At 41.5% G+C, this 19,378-nt stretch overlaps 1 protein-coding gene across 13 annotated transcripts in view; it reads left to right on the plus strand.

Moving 5' to 3' along the window:
• LOC139752964 (TBCC domain-containing protein 1-like) overlaps positions 1-19,378 on the plus strand; it is a 152,165-nt gene that overhangs the window by 110,532 nt on the left and 22,255 nt on the right. For all 13 annotated transcript variants that reach the window (XM_071669107.1, XM_071669102.1, XM_071669113.1 and 10 more), the window contains one exon: positions 14,995-15,296. In XM_071669107.1, the coding sequence (XP_071525208.1) occupies positions 14,995-15,296 (302 nt within the window). The remainder of the gene's footprint in view (positions 1-14,994; positions 15,297-19,378) is intronic.

A 19,378-nucleotide genomic window follows, 5' to 3' on the forward strand; every position in this document is an offset into this window, starting at 1 on the left:
TTGCATTTTTTCCCTGCAAAAATCGTCCAAATGCCTCTCTCTTCTCTTTCACTAATACTCATACTTCTTCATCCCACCACTCACTACCCTTTCTAATCAACCCACCTCCCACTCTTCTCATGCCACAAGCATCTTTTGCGCAATCCATCACTGATTCCCTAAATACATCCCATTCCTCCCCCACTCCCCTTGCTTCCATTGTTCTCACCTTTTTCCATTCTGTACTCAGTCTCTCCTGGTACTTCCTCACACAGGTCTCCTTCTCAAGCTCACTTACTCTCACCACCCTCTTCACCCCAACATTCACTCTTCTTTTCTGAAAACCCATACAAATCTTCACCTTAGCCTCCACAAGATAATGATCAGACATCCCTCCAGTTGCACCTCTCAGCACATTAACATCCAAAAGTCTCTCTTTCGCACGCCTGTCAATTATATTCTCATTTTCTCATTTCATTTTAAGCTAGAAGTTTCAGTTTTCTAAATTATTTCTAAATTATATATATATATATATATATATATATATATATATATATATATATATATATATATATATATATATATATATATATATATATATATTATCCCTGGGGATAGGGGATTAAGAATACTTCCCACGTATTCCCTGCGTGTCGTAGAAGGCGACTAAAAGGGGAGGGAGCGGGGGGCTGGAAATCCTCCCCTCTCGTTTTTTTTTTTTTTTAATTTTCCAAAAGAAGGAACAGAGGGGGCCAGGTGAGGATATTCCGAAAAAGGCCCAGTCCTCTGTTCTTAACGCTACCTCGCTAATGCGGGAAATGGCGAATAGTTTGAAAAAAAAAAAAAATATATATATATATATATATATTCTCATTTTCTCATTTCATTTCAAGCTAGAAGTTTCAGTTTTCTAAATTATTTCTTACTTTCTTCATATGTATATATATGTATATGTGTGTGTGTGTGTGTGTATATGTGCGTGTGTATGTGTATGTATATGTGTATGCATATATATATATATTATCCCTGGGGATAGGGGTGAAAGAATACTTCCCACGCATTCCTCGCGTGTCGTATAAGGCGACTAGAGGGGACGGGAGCGGGGGGCCAGAAATCTTCCCCTCCTTGTATTTTTTAACTTTCTAAAATGGGAAACAGAAGAAGGAGTCACGTGGGGAGTGCTCATCCTCCTCGAAGGCTCAGACTGGGGTGTCTAAATGTGTGTGGATGTAACCAAGATGTGAAAAAAGGTGAGATAGGTAGTATGTTTGAGGAAAGGAACCTGGATGTTTTGGCTCTGAGTGAAACGAAGCTCAAGGGTAAAGGGGAAGAGTGGTTTGGGAATGTCTTGGGAGTAAAGTCAGGGGTTAGTGAGAGGACAAGAGCAAGGGAAGGAGTAGCAGTACTCCTGAAACAGGAGTTATGGGAGTATGTGATAGAATGTAAGAAAGTAAATTCTCGATTAATATGGGTAAAACTGATGGAGTTGATGGAGAGAGATGGGTGATTATTGGTGCATATGCACCTGGGCATGAGAAGAAAGATCATGAGAGGCAAGTGATTTGGGAGCAGCTGAATGAGTGTGTTAGTGGTTTTGATGCACGAGACCGGGTTATAGTGATGGGTGATTTGAATGCAAAGGTGAGTAATGTGGCAGTTGAGGGAATAATTGGTATACATGGGGTGTTCAGTGTTGTAAATGGAAATGGTGAAGAGCTTGTAGATTTATGTGCTGAAAAAGGACTGGTGATTGGGAATACCTGGTTTAAAAAGCGAGATATACATAAGTATACGTATGTAAGTAGGAGAGATGGCCAGAGAGCGTTATTGGATTACGTGTTAATTGACAGGCGCGCGAAAGAGAGACTTTTGGATGTTAATGTGCTGAGAGGTGCAACTGGAGGGATGACTGATCATGTGGAGGCTAAAGTGAAGATTTGTATGGGTTTTCAGAAAAGAAGAGTGAATGTTGGGGTGAAGAGGGTGGTGAGAGTAAGTGAGCTTGGGAAGGAGACTTGTGTGAGGAAATACCAGGAGAGACTGAGAACAGAATGGAAAAAGGTGAGAAGTAAGGGGAGTGGGGGAGGAATGGGATGTATTTAGGGAATCAGTGATGGATTGCACAAAAGATGCTTGTGGCATGAGAAGAGTGGGAGGTGGGGTGATTAGAAAGGGTAGTGAGTGGTGGGATGAAGAAGTAAGATTATTAGTGAAAGAGAAGAGAGAGGCATTTGGACGATTTTTGCAGGGAAAAAATGCAATTGAGTGGGAGATGTATGAAAGAAAGAGACAGGAGGTCAAGAGAAAGGTGCAAGAGGTGAAAAAGAGGGCAAATGAGAGTTGGGGTGAGAGAGTATCATTAAATTTTAGGGAGAATAAAAAGATGTTCTGGAAGGAGGTAAATAAAGTGCGTAAGACAAGGGAGCAAATGGGAACTTCAGTGAAGGGCGCAAATGGGGAGGTGATAACAAGTAGTGGTGATGTGAGAAGGAGATGGAGTGAGTATTTTGAAGGTTTGTTGAATGTGTTTGATGATAGAGTGGCAGATATAGGGTGTTTTGGTCAAGGTGGTGTGCAAAGTGAGAGGGTTTAGGAAAATTATTTGGTAAACAGAGAAGAGGTAGTAAAAGCTTTGCGGAAGATGAAAGCCGGAAAGGCAGCAGTTCAGGTTTGAATGGTATTGCAGTGGAATTTATTAAAAAAGGGGGTGACTGTATTATTGACTGGTTGGTAAGGTTATTTAATGTATGTATGACTCATGGTGAGGTGCCTGAGGATTGGCAGAATGCATGCATAGTGCCATTGTACAAAGGCAAAGGGGATAAGAGTGAGTGCTCAAATTACAGAGGTATAAGTTTGTTGAGTATTCCTGGTAAATTATATGGGAGGGTATGGATTGAGAGGGTGAAGGCATGTACAGAGCATCAGATTGGGGAAGAGCAGTGTGGTTTCAGAAGTGGTAGAGGATGTGTGGATCAGGTGTTTGCTTTGAAGAATGTATGTGAGAAATACTTAGAAAAGCAAGTGGATTTGTCTGTAGCATTTATGGATCTGGAGAAGGCATATGATAGAGTTGATAGAGATGCTGTGTGGAAGGTATTAAGAATATATGGTGTGGGAGGCAAGTTGTTAGAAGCAGTGAAAAGTTTTTATCGAGGATGTAAGGCATGTGTACATGTAAGAAGAGAGGAAAGTGATTGGTTCTCAGTGAATGTAGGTTTGCGGCAGGGGTGTGTGATGTCTCCATGGTTGTTTAATTTGTTTATGGATGGGGTTGTTAGGGAGGTGAATGCAAGAGTTTTGGAAAGAGGGGCAAGTATGAAGTCTGTTGGGGATGAGAGAGCTTGGGAAGTGAGTCAGTTGTTGTTCGCTGATGATACAGTGCTGGTGGCTGATTCATGTGAGAAACTGCAGAAGCTGGTGACTGAGTTTGGTAAAGTGTGTGAAAGAAGAAAGTTAAGAGTAAATGTGAATAAGAGCAAGGTAATTAGGTAGAGTAGGGTTGAGGGTCGTCAAGTCAATTGGGAGGTAAGTTTGAATGGAGAAAAACTGGAGGAAGTAAAGTGTTTTAGATATGTGGGAGTGGATCTGGCAGCGGATGGAACCATGGAAGCGGAAGTGGATCATAGGGTGGGGGAGGGGGCAAAAATCCTGGGAGCCTTGAAGAATGTGTGGAAGTCGAGAATATTATCTCGGAAAGCAAAAATGGGTATGTTTGAAGGAATAGTGGTTCCAACAATGTTGTATGGTTGCGAGGCGTGGGCTATGGATAGAGTTGTGCGCAGGAGGATGGATGTGCTGGAAATGAGATGTTTGAGGACAATGTGTGGTGTGAGGTGGTTTGATCGAGTAAGTAACGTAAGGGTAAGAGAGATGTGTGGAAATAAAAAGAGTGTGGTTGAGAGAGCAGAAGAGGGTGTTTTGAAATGGTTTGGGCACATGGAGAGAATGAGTGAGGAAAGATTGACCAAGAGGATATATGTGTCGGAGGTGGAGGGAACGAGGAGAAGTGGGAGACCAAATTGGAGGTGGAAAGATGGAGTGAAAAAGATTTTGTGTGATCGGGGCCTGAACATGCAGGAGGGTGAAAGGAGGGCAAAGAATAGAGTGAATTGGAGCGATGTGGTATACCGGGGTTGATGTGCTGTCAGTGGATTGAATCAAGGCGTGTGTATGGGGTTGGGCTGGGCCATTTCTTTCGTCTGTTTCCTTGCGCTACCTCGCAAATGCGGGAGACAGCAACAAAGCAAAAAAAAAAAATATATATATATATATATATATTATTTTTTTTTTTTTCAAACTATTCGCCATTTCCCGCGTTAGCGAGGTAACGTTAAGAACAGAGAACTGGGCCACTGAGGGAATATCCTCACCTGGCCCCCTTCTCTGTTCCTTCTTTTGGAAAATTAAAAAAAATTGAGAGGGGAGGATTTCCAGCTCCCCGCTCCCTCCCCTTTTAGTCGCCTTCTACGACACGCAGGGAATACGTGGGAAGTATTCTTTCCCCCCTATCCCCAGGGATAATATATATATATATATATATATTTTTTTTTTTTATACTTTGTCGCTGTCTCCCGCGTTTGCGAGGTAGCGCAAGGAAACAGACGAAAGAAATGCCCCCCCCCCCCCCATACACATGTATATACATACGTCCACACACACAAATATACATACCTACACAGCTATCCATGGTTTACCCCAGACGCTTCACATGCCTTGATTCAATCCACTGACAGCACGTCAACCCCGGTATACCACATCGCTCCAATTCACTCTATTCCTTGCCCTCCTTTCACCTCCTGCATGTTCAGGCCCCGATCACACAAAATCTTTTTCACTCCATCTTTCCACCTCCAATTTGGTCTCCCTCTTCTCCTTGCTCCCTCCACCTCCGACACATATATCCTCTTGGTCAATCTTCCTCACTCATCCTCTCCATGTGCCCAAACCACTTCAAAACACCCTCTTCTGCTCTCTCAACCACGCTCTTTTATTTCCACACATCTTTCTTACCCTTACGTTACTCACTCGATCAAACCACCTCACACCACACATTGTCCTCAAACATCTCATTTCCAGCACATCCATCCTCCTGCGCACAACTCTATCCATAGCTCACGCCTCGCAACCATACAACATTGTTGGAACCACTATTCCTTCAAACATACCCATTTTTGCTTTCCGAGATAATGTTCTCGACTTCCACACATTCTTCAAGGCCCCCAGAATTTTCGTCCCCTCCCCCACCCTATGATCCACTTCCACTTCCATGGTTCCATCCGCTGCCAGATCCACTCCCAGATATCTAAAACACTTCACTTCCTCCAGTTTTTCTCCATTAAAACTCACCTCCCAATTGACTTGACCCTCAACCCTACTGTACCTAATAACCTTGCTCTTATTCACATTTACTCTTAACTTTCTTCTTCCACACACTTTACCAAACTCAGTCACCAGCTTCTGCAGTTTCTCACATGAATCAGCCACCAGCGCTGTATCATCAGCGAACAACAACTGACTCACTTCCCAAGCTCTCTCATCCCCAACAGACTTCATACTTGCCCCTCTTTCCAAAACTCTTGCATTTACCTCCCTAACAACCCCATCCATAAACAAATTAAACAACCATGGAGACATCACACCACCCCTGCCGCAAACCTACATTCACTGAGAACCAATCACTTTCCTCTCTTCCTACACATACACATGCCTTACATCCTCGATAAAAACTTTTCACTGCTTCTAACAACTTTCCTCCCACACCATATATTCTTAATACCTTCCACAGAGCATCTCTATCAACTCTATCATATGCCTTCTCCAGATCCATAAATGCTACATACAAATCCATTTGCTTTTCTAAGTATTTCTCACATACATTCTTCAAAGCAAACACCTGATCCACACATCCTCTACCACTTCTGAAACCACACTGCTCTTCCCCAATCTGATGCTCTGTACATGCCTTCACCCTCTCAATCAATACCCTCCCATATAATTTACCAGGAATACTCAACAAACTTATACCTCTGTAATTTGAGCACTCACTCTTATCCCCTTTGCCTTTGTACAATGGCACTATGCACGCATTCATTCTGCCAATCCTCAGGCACCTCACCATGAGTCATACATACATTAAATAACCTTACCAACCAGTCAACAATACAGTCACCCCCTTTTTTAATAAATTCCACTGCAATACCATCCAAACCTGCTGCCTTGCCGGCTTTCATCTTCCGCAAAGCTTTCACTACCTCTTCTCTGTTTACCAAATCATTTTCCCTAACCCTCTTACTTTGCACACCACCTCGACCAAAACACCCTATATCTGCCACTCTATCATCAAACACATTCAACAAACCTTCAAAATACTCACTCCATCTCCTTCTCACATCACCACTACTTGTTATCACCTCCCCATTTGCGCCCTTCACTGAAGTTCCCATTTGCTCCCTTGTCTTACGCACTTTATTTACCTCCTTCCAGAACATCTTTTTATTCTCCCTAAAATTTAATGATACTCTCTCACCCCAACTCTCATTTGCCCTTTTTTTCACCTCTTGCACCTTTCTCTTGACCTCCTGTCTCTTTCTTTTATACATCTCCCACTCAATTGCATTTTTTCCCTGCAAAAATCGTCCAAATGCCTCTCTCTTCTCTTTCACTAATACTCATACTTCTTCATCCCACCACTCACTACCCTTTCTAATCAACCCACCTCCCACTCTTCTCATGCCACAAGCATCTTTTGCGCAATCCATCACTGATTCCCTAAATACATCCCATTCCTCCCCCACTTCCCCTTGCTTCCATTGTTCTCACCTTTTTCCATTCTGTACTCAGTCTCTCCTGGTACTTCCTCACACAGGTCTCCTTCTCAAGCTCACTTACTCTCACCACCCTCTTCACCCCAACATTCACTCTTCTTTTCTGAAAACCCATACAAATCTTCACCTTAGCCTCCACAAGATAATGATCAGACATCCCTCCAGTTGCACCTCTCAGCACATTAACATCCAAAAGTCTCTCTTTCGCACGCCTGTCAATTATATTCTCATTTTCTCATTTCATTTTAAGCTAGAAGTTTCAGTTTTCTAAATTATTTCTAAATTATATATATATATATATATATATATATATATATATATATATATATATATATATATATATATATATATATATATATATATATATATTATCCCTGGGGATAGGGGATTAAGAATACTTCCCACGTATTCCCTGCGTGTCGTAGAAGGCGACTAAAAGGGGAGGGAGCGGGGGGCTGGAAATCCTCCCCTCTCGTTTTTTTTTTTTTTTTAATTTTCCAAAAGAAGGAACAGAGGGGGCCAGGTGAGGATATTCCGAAAAAGGCCCAGTCCTCTGTTCTTAACGCTACCTCGCTAATGCGGGAAATGGCGAATAGTTTGAAAAAAAAAAAAAAATATATATATATATATATATATTCTCATTTTCCTCATTTCATTTCAAGCTAGAAGTTTCAGTTTTCTAAATTATTTCTTACTTTCTTCATATGTATATATATGTATATGTGTGTGTGTGTGTGTGTATATGTGCGTGTGTATGTGTATGTATATGTGTATGCATATATATATATATTATCCCTGGGGATAGGGGTGAAAGAATACTTCCCACGCATTCCTCGCGTGTCGTATAAGGCGACTAGAGGGGACGGGAGCGGGGGGCCAGAAATCTTCCCCTCCTTGTATTTTTTAACTTTCTAAAATGGGAAACAGAAGAAGGAGTCACGTGGGGAGTGCTCATCCTCCTCGAAGGCTCAGACTGGGGTGTCTAAATGTGTGTGGATGTAACCAAGATGTGAAAAAAGGTGAGATAGGTAGTATGTTTGAGGAAAGGAACCTGGATGTTTTGGCTCTGAGTGAAACGAAGCTCAAGGGTAAAGGGGAAGAGTGGTTTGGGAATGTCTTGGGAGTAAAGTCAGGGGTTAGTGAGAGGACAAGAGCAAGGGAAGGAGTAGCAGTACTCCTGAAACAGGAGTTATGGGAGTATGTGATAGAATGTAAGAAAGTAAATTCTCGATTAATATGGGTAAAACTGATGGAGTTGATGGAGAGAGATGGGTGATTATTGGTGCATATGCACCTGGGCATGAGAAGAAAGATCATGAGAGGCAAGTGATTTGGGAGCAGCTGAATGAGTGTGTTAGTGGTTTTGATGCACGAGACCGGGTTATAGTGATGGGTGATTTGAATGCAAAGGTGAGTAATGTGGCAGTTGAGGGAATAATTGGTATACATGGGGTGTTCAGTGTTGTAAATGGAAATGGTGAAGAGCTTGTAGATTTATGTGCTGAAAAAGGACTGGTGATTGGGAATACCTGGTTTAAAAAGCGAGATATACATAAGTATACGTATGTAAGTAGGAGAGATGGCCAGAGAGCGTTATTGGATTACGTGTTAATTGACAGGCGCGCGAAAGAGAGACTTTTGGATGTTAATGTGCTGAGAGGTGCAACTGGAGGGATGACTGATCATGTGGAGGCTAAAGTGAAGATTTGTATGGGTTTTCAGAAAAGAAGAGTGAATGTTGGGGTGAAGAGGGTGGTGAGAGTAAGTGAGCTTGGGAAGGAGACTTGTGTGAGGAAATACCAGGAGAGACTGAGAACAGAATGGAAAAAGGTGAGAAGTAAGGGGAGTGGGGGAGGAATGGGATGTATTTAGGGAATCAGTGATGGATTGCACAAAAGATGCTTGTGGCATGAGAAGAGTGGGAGGTGGGGTGATTAGAAAGGGTAGTGAGTGGTGGGATGAAGAAGTAAGATTATTAGTGAAAGAGAAGAGAGAGGCATTTGGACGATTTTTGCAGGGAAAAAATGCAATTGAGTGGGAGATGTATGAAAGAAAGAGACAGGAGGTCAAGAGAAAGGTGCAAGAGGTGAAAAAGAGGGCAAATGAGAGTTGGGGTGAGAGAGTATCATTAAATTTTAGGGAGAATAAAAAGATGTTCTGGAAGGAGGTAAATAAAGTGCGTAAGACAAGGGAGCAAATGGGAACTTCAGTGAAGGGCGCAAATGGGGAGGTGATAACAAGTAGTGGTGATGTGAGAAGGAGATGGAGTGAGTATTTTGAAGGTTTGTTGAATGTGTTTGATGATAGAGTGGCAGATATAGGGTGTTTTGGTCAAGGTGGTGTGCAAAGTGAGAGGGTTTAGGAAAATTATTTGGTAAACAGAGAAGAGGTAGTAAAAGCTTTGCGGAAGATGAAAGCCGGAAAGGCAGCAGTTCAGGTTTGAATGGTATTGCAGTGGAATTTATTAAAAAAGGGGGTGACTGTATTATTGACTGGTTGGTAAGGTTATTTAATGTATGTATGACTCATGGTGAGGTGCCTGAGGATTGGCAGAATGCATGCATAGTGCCATTGTACAAAGGCAAAGGGGATAAGAGTGAGTGCTCAAATTACAGAGGTATAAGTTTGTTGAGTATTCCTGGTAAATTATATGGGAGGGTATGGATTGAGAGGGTGAAGGCATGTACAGAGCATCAGATTGGGGAAGAGCAGTGTGGTTTCAGAAGTGGTAGAGGATGTGTGGATCAGGTGTTTGCTTTGAAGAATGTATGTGAGAAATACTTAGAAAAGCAAGTGGATTTGTCTGTAGCATTTATGGATCTGGAGAAGGCATATGATAGAGTTGATAGAGATGCTGTGTGGAAGGTATTAAGAATATATGGTGTGGGAGGCAAGTTGTTAGAAGCAGTGAAAAGTTTTTATCGAGGATGTAAGGCATGTGTACATGTAAGAAGAGAGGAAAGTGATTGGTTCTCAGTGAATGTAGGTTTGCGGCAGGGGTGTGTGATGTCTCCATGGTTGTTTAATTTGTTTATGGACGGGGTTGTTAGGGAGGTGAATGCAAGAGTTTTGGAAAGAGGGGCAAGTATGAAGTCTGTTGGGGATGAGAGAGCTTGGGAAGTGAGTCAGTTGTTGTTCGCTGATGATACAGCGCTGGTGGCTGATTCATGTGAGAAACTGCAGAGGCTGGTGACTGAGTTTGGTAAAGTGTGTGAAAGAAGAAAGTTAAGAGTAAATGTGAATAAGAGCAAGGTTATTAGGTACAGTAGGGTTGAGGGTCAAGTCAATTGGGAGGTGAGTTTGAATGGAGAAAAACTGGAGGAAGTGAAGTGTTTTAGATATCTGGGAGTGGATCTGGCAGCGGATGGAACCATGGAAGCGGAAGTGGATCATAGGGTGGGGGAGGGGGCGAAAATTCTGGGAGCCTTGAAGAATGTGGAAGTCGAGAACATTATCTCGGAAAGCAAAAATGAGTATGTTTGAAGGAATAGTGGTTCCAACAATGTTGTATGGTTGCAAGGCGTGGGCTATGGATAGAGTTGTGCGCAGGAGGATGGATGTGCTGGAAATGAGATGTTTGAGGACAATGTGTGGTGTGAGGTGGTTTGACCGAGTAAGTAACGTAAGGGTAAGAGAGATGTGTGGAAATAAAAAGAGCGTGATTGAGAGAGCAGAAGAGGGTGTTTTGAAATGGTTTGGGCACATGGAGAGAATGAGTGAGGAAAGATTGACCAAGAGGATATATGTGTCGGAGGTGGAGGGAACGAGGAGAAGAGGGAGACCAAATTGGAGGTGGAAAGATGGAGTGAAAAAGATTTTGTGTGATCGGGGCCTGAACATGCAGGAGGGTGAAAGGAGGGCAAGGAATAGAGTGAAGTGGGGCGATGTGGTATACCGGGGTTGACGTGCTGTCAGTGGATTGAATCGGGGCATGTGAAGCGTCTGGGGTAAACCATGGAAAGCTGTGTAGGTATGTATATTTTGTGTGTGTGGACGTATGTATATACATGTGTATGGGGGTGGGTTGGGCCATTTCTTTCGTCTGTTTCCTTGCGCTACCTCGCAAACGCGGGAGACAGCGGCAAAAAAAAAAAATATATATATATATATGTGCATATGAGTGGATGGGCTGGTTTTTTTCTGTTTCCTGGCACTTCCTTGCTGACATGGGAGACAGCTATCAAGTATAATGAATAAAAATGAACATTTGACAAGGTCTTGAATTACTGTTCAAGATGTCATTGGAGAAAGGCAAAGTGTCAAAGGAGTGGAAAGGCAAACAAGTACTTTTCTATAAGAAAGGAGACTGGGAAGAGGTTCTGAACTACAGAGTCCTCCTGATGAGTGTGGTATGTAAGGTTTTGGAAATGATAATCAGGGAGCAAATGTATAATTTTCAATAGAGGTGAAATTACTGAAGTGAGAGACAGCATGGTTTTAGGGAAAGGATGTCATATGTATTGAATCTCTTAGATTTCTATGAGAGGGTAAGCTCTATCATAGATGATATTGAGGGTTGGGTGGATTCTTGTAACTGGACTGCCAGATACCATTTGACACTGTCCCATATGGGAAGCTGATTAAGAAGCTGGATCACCAGGCAAGAATAAGAAGGAAACTCATTTGATGGATAGGGAAGCGAATTTAGTGGAAGGGAGCGAATGATGCCTGTCAGAGGAGCCTTCTCAAAACTGGTGAAGGCCACCAGTGGACTGCTGCAGGGTTTTGTTTTGGGACTTACTTTTCTTGATGTTTGTGAATGACCTGAACATATTTGCAGATGATGCAAAGGCTATGAGGGAAGCGAAAAACAAGGATGATTCATCAGCTTATGAGGAGAGGGGATGTAAATAGATTGAAATTGCTTTGATACATAGTTGATGAAATTTAACCATGGAATGCAGTGAAAGAAAGCCTCAGTATAGATATTATCTAGCAGGAAATAAACTTCAGGATTCTGTGTGTGTGAGGGACTTGGAAGTTGACATTGTCCCTGACTGTGGCCAGAGTCCCACATTAAGAAAATTGTACAATAGAAAGACTTGTCTGCTGGCAAATATATGAGTAGCTTTTAAGTATTATAATATTTAGCATGCTGGCCTTAATCAGCATAAGGCCAAAATTAGAATATGCTTCTCAAGTTAGTCACCATACCTAAAGAAGTATAAAGAGCTAACAAAGAAAGTCCAGAGGGCAACAAAAATGGTACCAGAATTAAGAGAGCCTTGAAAGACAAAAGAGTGAGGGGTAATGTGACCACAACCTTTTAAGTTTGTAGACTAGATTGATTTAGACAGAGAAGAGTTCTTTGAAAGATTCAGTGATAGGGCACCAGAGGATATAACTTGAATTAAGCAAGAAACATTTAAAAAAGATATGAAAAAGTGCTTTAATGGAATAAAAGTATTGAATGGATGGAATAAACTGGATGAGGATGTGGTAAATGTGGGCAGCAGAGCCCAAGAGTTTAAAATTCTCTTCTCATACAGCAGAAATGGGTAATTATGTCTTATAGTATTTTTTCCATGCTTGCATATTGATGGAATGATTATATTCTTATTCATTCTTTTCCAACCTCTTTATAGTTTCCTCCTTTGGTAAGTTAGCACTGTTAATGGACAAACATTGGCCTCACTTGCATATACCCTTTAGCTTTCATGTATGAAGCAACAAAATCAGGGCCCACCATCCAAAGTCATGCCCTACATACTGTTCTATGGTTTCCCCTGACTATTTCTCATGCCACAGTTCAGTGCATTAACAGTACTTTGCGTCCCTTATGTAACCTCATTCCTCCAATTCTCTGTAATCTGTGCATGCCTCTCATCCTCTTGATTGTTCCGGCCCCAGCACCAGAAAGCTTCTTTCAATCTATCCATCTCTTTCCCAGTCTTCCCTTTCCTCTTGCCCCTCCTTTTTTTGTTAAAATCTGTATAACAGAGAATTTATTAGCAGAAGTAGATTGAATTGTGGCCATGGCAGAAATATTTATGAATGCTTACTTTCTACTTTGCTGTTTCATGCATGGCAGGTAACTGAGCATTAATGTCTTTTTAAAAGCATTCTGCACACATATGCATCCTCTAAACCTACCCACTGTGGCAGTAAATGTCGGTCATCATAGGTACATATGGATGGAAGTGTTGCCCCGACAGACATAGGTATATGGATTTAGAGGTTAAAGGGTTAAAGACCTAGAGCATACATTATATTATTTATTTTTATATTATACATAATCGCTGTTTCCCATGTCAGTGAGGTAGTGCCAGGAAACAGAAGAATGGGCCATCCACTCATATACACACTTTAATACATAAACGCCCACATACGCACATGTACATACATATACATATCAACATATACATACATATACGTACACATATGCAGACATTACATAAATACACATGTACATATTTATACTTGCTTGCCTTCATCCATTCCTGTCACTACCCTGCCCCACAGGGAAATAGCATCGCTATCCCCTGCTTCAGCGAGGTAGTGCCAGGAATACAGACAAATAGGCCACATTCATTCACACTCAGTCTCTAGCAGTCATGTGTAATTCACTGAAACCACAGCTCCCCATCCACATCCAGGCCCCACAGACCTTTCCATGGTTTACCCCAGACACTTCAAATGCTCTGGTTTATTCCAATGAAAGCACATTGACCCCGATATACCACATAACATTCCAATTCACTCTATTCCTTGCACGCCTCTAAATACAGTATTATTTTTGTATCTTTTCAGTTTCATTTCATAATCTCTCACATACTCTGCTGCCCCTACATTCCAGCATGGAGGCAGCAGCACAACCATCATGGATAAACATGAAACAAAATTATGAAAACTGTGTATTCACCAATGACTAGTACATTATTGGTTTCCATTTCCTCTGTATACACTCCTTGAAAATACTAGGAGCTGAATTGGAAAGGTCCAGAAGCCATGTAGGGTCCATCTTTCATGAATGGCCACTGCCAGCTTAGCTAGTGATACTGTGTCCCTGTTACATGATTTAATTTTCATAAGCACCCACAAGTTTTCTGTTGGACTCAAATCCAGTTGATTCCCAGGCCAGTCACTGAAAAATTACAACACACATTCCTTATGCCAATCAGTGACTAGTTTGACAGTATAGCAGGGAGCCCCATCCTGCATAAACACTTTGACCTTGCTTTTTTTTTTAAATAGTCTGGAAGATGGTCACACTGCAGCTCAAGGTATATCTGTTCTTAGTATCATTCTTTGGCAGCACTACAAGGTCCCCACCACCATAACTGAACAACTCCATACAATAAATGAAGCAGGAAACTTTACAAGGCTTACAGTGTTCTTACAGACACATGCCATGGCCACTTGTCTCAGAAAAGGTTGATGCATCTCTCCACAATACATTTCTCAACTTAGCTGTATCCCACACTTCACACTTCTTGTAAAATTGACTCTTTTCTTTTAGTGCCTATGGGTTAGAGGTATTTTGGGATGGTACTTAAGGTCCTCATGTAAGTGGTTCTGCAGTGTTATTACTAATACATCACTGAGCAATCTATGGTTAATTCTTGTAATTCATTTGCTCTCAAATGTGGATCTGCATCCGCTTGACGTTTACGAACATTAAGAGTATGTGGAGAGGTTTTCCTGTCCTTTCCAGGACATTTCACATGGGTTGGTGTAGCATTGCCACCCCTATCATTAAATTTCTTCATCCATTGTTGTACTGTCTCAAGCTCCCACCCGTAATATTAGAAATTTCCTTAAATGGCTCATTTCCCTTGTAAAGTGCAATTACAGAAGCAATTATGTAATTTGTAAGGTGAGTACTTCCAACCACAGTAGGTGGTATAGGTATGAAAAAGGTAAAAACAAAGAATAGCCAGGGCTTAAGTGGCGAGCACAACATAACACTCTCCTCTCTTACAAAAGCTAAACTGCTACTGAGTTGTGCTCATGTGGTATTCTGGCATGTTACAAAGTTGCCACTTCTCTCTAGAGGGCCCCAACTTCACTGGCAGACTCCAGCACTGTTTTAGATGGGGTAAAGAGCTTTGTGTTAACATAATTGGCATGGGCTTGCTTGTGCCAAATTCATTGGTTGCCACTGTATTCATTACTAGTTCTGTTTCTTTTTCTTCACTACCAGAGTCATGCATTCTTTGATCTGTAACCAAGAATCTTCTTTCCTCAGAAATGCTGTGATCCACAAGTGCCATGACACTCGAGTAGTGCTGGGTCCTGTATCAGGACGTATACGTTTAAGTGAGTGTCGTAATACTGTCGTAGTGTGTGCAGCACGGTCTGTAGTAATAGCAGATTGTCGAGGTGTAATAGTACACACTTTGACACCACAGAGACCACTGTTAGTGGGAGGACGTACACAAGGTGTCACACTGGCACCCCTCAATATTCATTACCCCAAACTCAAACACCACATGATCAAAGCGCAGCTTCAGTCACATATCAATATGTGGAACAGGCCTTTACATTTAGGTAAGTTTCATCATGGCAAGATTCACTGGCAGGTAGATATTTTTCATGAAGCAAGTAGATTATTTTAATGTTCAGGAATGCATTTACATTTATATATGCTTCATTACAGCAGAATTCGTTGGTAGCTAGACATTCTTCATGAAATGTATAGACTGTCTTAATATTCTTGATTTAATGTTAGAGCATATGTAAACCTTGGAATAGTCTGTGGAGTTTTGACTGTGGACGATAGTTGCTGGTCCCAGTGAATTGTTCATGACAGCTAGAGAGTGGATATGTGTAAATGAGGCTCTAGAATATATGTTCCTGTTTCTACTTCACGAAGGCACAAGAAGCAATTAGGAGTACTGGAAATCTTCCCCTTCTTGTATTTCAATTTCTTAAGAGTGTTACAGAAGGAGCCAAATGAGGAGTGCTAATCGCTGTCTTCCTCAAAGGCTCAGGCTTAAGTGTCAAAATGTGTGTGGATGTAACCAGGATAAGAAGGGAAAAACAAATAGCATGTTTAAGGAAAGAAACAGATTTTCTAATGCCAAGTGAAACAAAGCTCAAAGTTAAGGAGGAAGAATGGTTTAGGAATGTCTCAAGAGGATTAAGTCTGAGATTAGTGTGAGGGCAAGATCTAAGGAAGGGGTAGCCCTTGGAAGTGAGCCCCAGGCGTATATGAGTGAAAATGAAAATGGATTTTGAGAGGTGTATGATTATTAGCACCTATGCACCTAACCATGAGAAGGCTGAGCAAGATAGGCAAGTGTTTTGAGAGGTGCCCAATAAGTGTGCCATCAGATTTGATTATAGGTATTAATGATGGGTGATTCCACTGCAAATGTGGGAAATATGGTAGTTGAGGATATAATTGTGGGGCATACAGTATTAGGTGATATGAATGGAAACGGTGAACAGCACGTGGATCTCTCTCCTTGATCGCCATTTCCTGTGTTGGCAAGGTAGCGCCAGGAAAAAGACAAAGAAAGACACATTCACTCACATACACATATATATATACACATACATGTACATATAAATTTATATACATACATAACTATATATATCCCTTGGGATAGGGGAGAAAGAATACTTCCCACGCATTCCTCATGTGTCTTAGAAGGCGACTAAAGGGGACGGGAGCAGGGGGCTAGAAACCCGCCCCTCCTTGTATTTTAACTTTCTAAAAGGGGAAACAGAAGAAGGAGTCACGCAGGGAGTGCTCATCCTCCTCGAAGGCACAGATTGGGGTATCTAAATGTATGTGGATGTAACCAAGATGAGAAAAAAAGAGAGATAGGTAGTATGTTTGAGGAAAGGAACCTGGATGTTTTGGCTCTTGAGTGAAACAAAGCTCAAGGGTAAAGGGGAAGAGTGGTTTGGGAATGTCTTGGGAGTAAAGTCAGGGGTTAGTGAGGGGTTAGGAGAGAGATGGGTGATTATTGATGCATATGCACCTGGGCATGAGAAGAAAGATCATGAGAGGCAAGTGTTTTGGGAGCAGCTGAGTGAGTGTGTTAGTAGTTTTGATGCATGAGACCGGGTTATAGTGATGGGTGATTTTAATGCACGCAAAGGTGAGTAATGTGGCAGTTGAGGGAATAATTGGTGTACACGGGGTGTTCAGTGTTGTGAATGGAAATGGTGAAGAGCTTGTAGATTTATGTGCTGAAAAAGGACTGATGATTGGGAATACCTGGTTTAAAAAGAGAGATATACATAAGTATACATATGTAAGTAGGAGAGATGGCTAGAGAGCATTATTGGATTACATGTTAATTGATAGGTGCACGAAAGAGACTTTTGGATGTTAATGTGCTGAGAGGTGCAGCTGGAGGGATGTCTGATCATTATCTTGTGGAGGCAAAGGTGAAGATTTGTAGAGGTTTTCAGAAAAGAAGAGAGAATGTTGGGGTGAAAAGAGTGGTGAGAGTAAGTGAGCTTGGGAAGGAGACTTGTGTGAGGAAGTACCAGGAGAGACTGAGTACAGAATGGAAAAAGGTGAGAACAAAGGACATAAGGGGAGTGGAGTTGGAATGGGATGTATTTAGGGAAGCAGTGATGGCTTGCACAAAAGATGCTTGTGGCATGAGAATTTTGTGTGGGAGATGGGCAGTTTAGAAAGGGTAGTGAGTGGTGGGATGAAGAAGTAAGATTATTAGTGAAAGAGAAGAGAGAGGCATTTGGATGATTTTTTGCAAATGACTGGGAGATGTATAAAAGAAAGAGGCAGGAGGTCAAGAGAAAGGTGCAAGAGGTGAAAAAGAGGGCAAATGAGAGTTGGGTTGAGAGAGTATCGTTAAATTTTAGGGAGAATAGAAAGATGTTTTGGAAGGAGGTAAATATAGTGCATAAGACAAGGGAACAAATGGGAACAGTGAAGATGGCTAATGTGGAGGAGATAACAAGTAGTGGTGATGTGAGGGGGAGATGGAGTGAGTATTTTGAAGGTTTGTTGAATGTGTTTGATGATAGAATGGCAGATATAGGGTGTTTTGGTTGAGGTGAAAGGGTTAGGGAGAATGATTTGGTAAACAGAGAAGAGGTAGTTAAAGATTTGCAGAAGATGAAAGCCAGCAAGGCAGCGGGTTTGGATAGTATTGCAGTGGACTTTATTAAAAAAGGGGGTGACTGTATTGTTGACTGGTTGGTAAGGTTATGTAATGTATGTATGACTCATGGTGAGGTGCCTGAGGATTAGTGGAATGCTTGCATAGTGCCATTGTACAAAGGCAAAGGGAATAAAAGTGAGTGCTCAGATTTTAGAGGTATAAGTTTGTTGTGAGTATTCCTGGGAAATTATGTGGGAGGGTATTGATTGAGAGGGTGAAGGCATGTACAGAGTATCAGATTGGGGAAAAGCAGTGTGGCTTCAGAAGTGGTAGAGGATGTGTGGATCAGGTGTCTGCTTTGAAGAATGTATGTAAGAAATACTTAGAAAAGCAAATGGATTTGTATGTAGCATTTATGGATCTGGAGAAGGCATATGATGGAGTTGATAGAGATGCTCTGTGGAAGATATTAAGAATATATGGTGTGGGAGGAAAGTTACTGGAAGCAGTGAAAAGTTTTTATTGAGGATGTAAGGCATGTGTACAAGTAGGAAGAGAGGAAAGTGATTGGTTCTCAGTGAATGTTGGTTTGTGGCTGGGGTGCGTGATGTCTCCATGGTTGTTTAATTTGTTTATGGATGGGGTTGTTAGGGAGGTGAATGCAAGAGTCTTGGAAAGAGGGGCAAGTATGCCGTCTGTTGTGAATGAGAGAGCTTGGGAAGTTAGTCGGTTGTTGTTTGCTGATGATACAGTGCTGGTGGCTGATTTGGGTGAGAAACTGCAGAAGCTGGTGACTGAGTTTGGTAAAGTATGTGAAAGAAGAAAGTTGAGAGTAGATGTGAATAAGAGCAAGGTTATTAGGTACAGTAGGGTTGCGGGACAAGTCAATTGGGAGGTAAGTTTGATACTAAACTAGGACGTAGAGCTGTAAACATGTGGGACTGCGAAATGATTCAGAGATCTTAACTTACTAGGAGAGTGGTTGGACAGATGGCAAATGAAGTTTAATGTAGACAAGTGTAGAGTTATGCACTTTGGAGACAAGAATATACGTTACGACTACAAACTATTTGAAAACTCTCTAACTAATGTAAGTTAAGAAAAGGACCTGGAATTGTCATTACTGACAATCTAAAATACACTAAACAGTGTCTAGCCAGGAACATAGGTTACAAGATGCCAAAAAAAAAATTTCACACTATGATTCTCTAGTAAGACCTTATCTTGAATATGCAGTCCAATGATGGTCCCCAAAATATAAAAAAGATGAGGAAAAATTAGTGCAGGTACAAACACGCACAAAAAAATTGATCCCATCCCTTATAAATTTGGCATACTAAAAGAGGCTAAAGCAATTGGATCTCTACTCCCTCAAGAAATGTAGACTTCGTGGTGACTTAATCCAAGTGTTCCAAATTCTAAATGAGTTTGATAAAGTAAATCACAAACTTCTTTTCTTATACGTTTGTTGAACACTGGAATAAATTGCCATCAGATGTAGTGAATGCTTAGGTTATAAATGCCTTCAAAAGTCATTTAGACATA

The sequence above is a fragment of the Panulirus ornatus genome, chromosome 13 (assembly GCF_036320965.1).
Source record: "Panulirus ornatus isolate Po-2019 chromosome 13, ASM3632096v1, whole genome shotgun sequence".
Taxonomy (NCBI): Eukaryota; Metazoa; Arthropoda; class Malacostraca; order Decapoda; family Palinuridae; genus Panulirus; species Panulirus ornatus.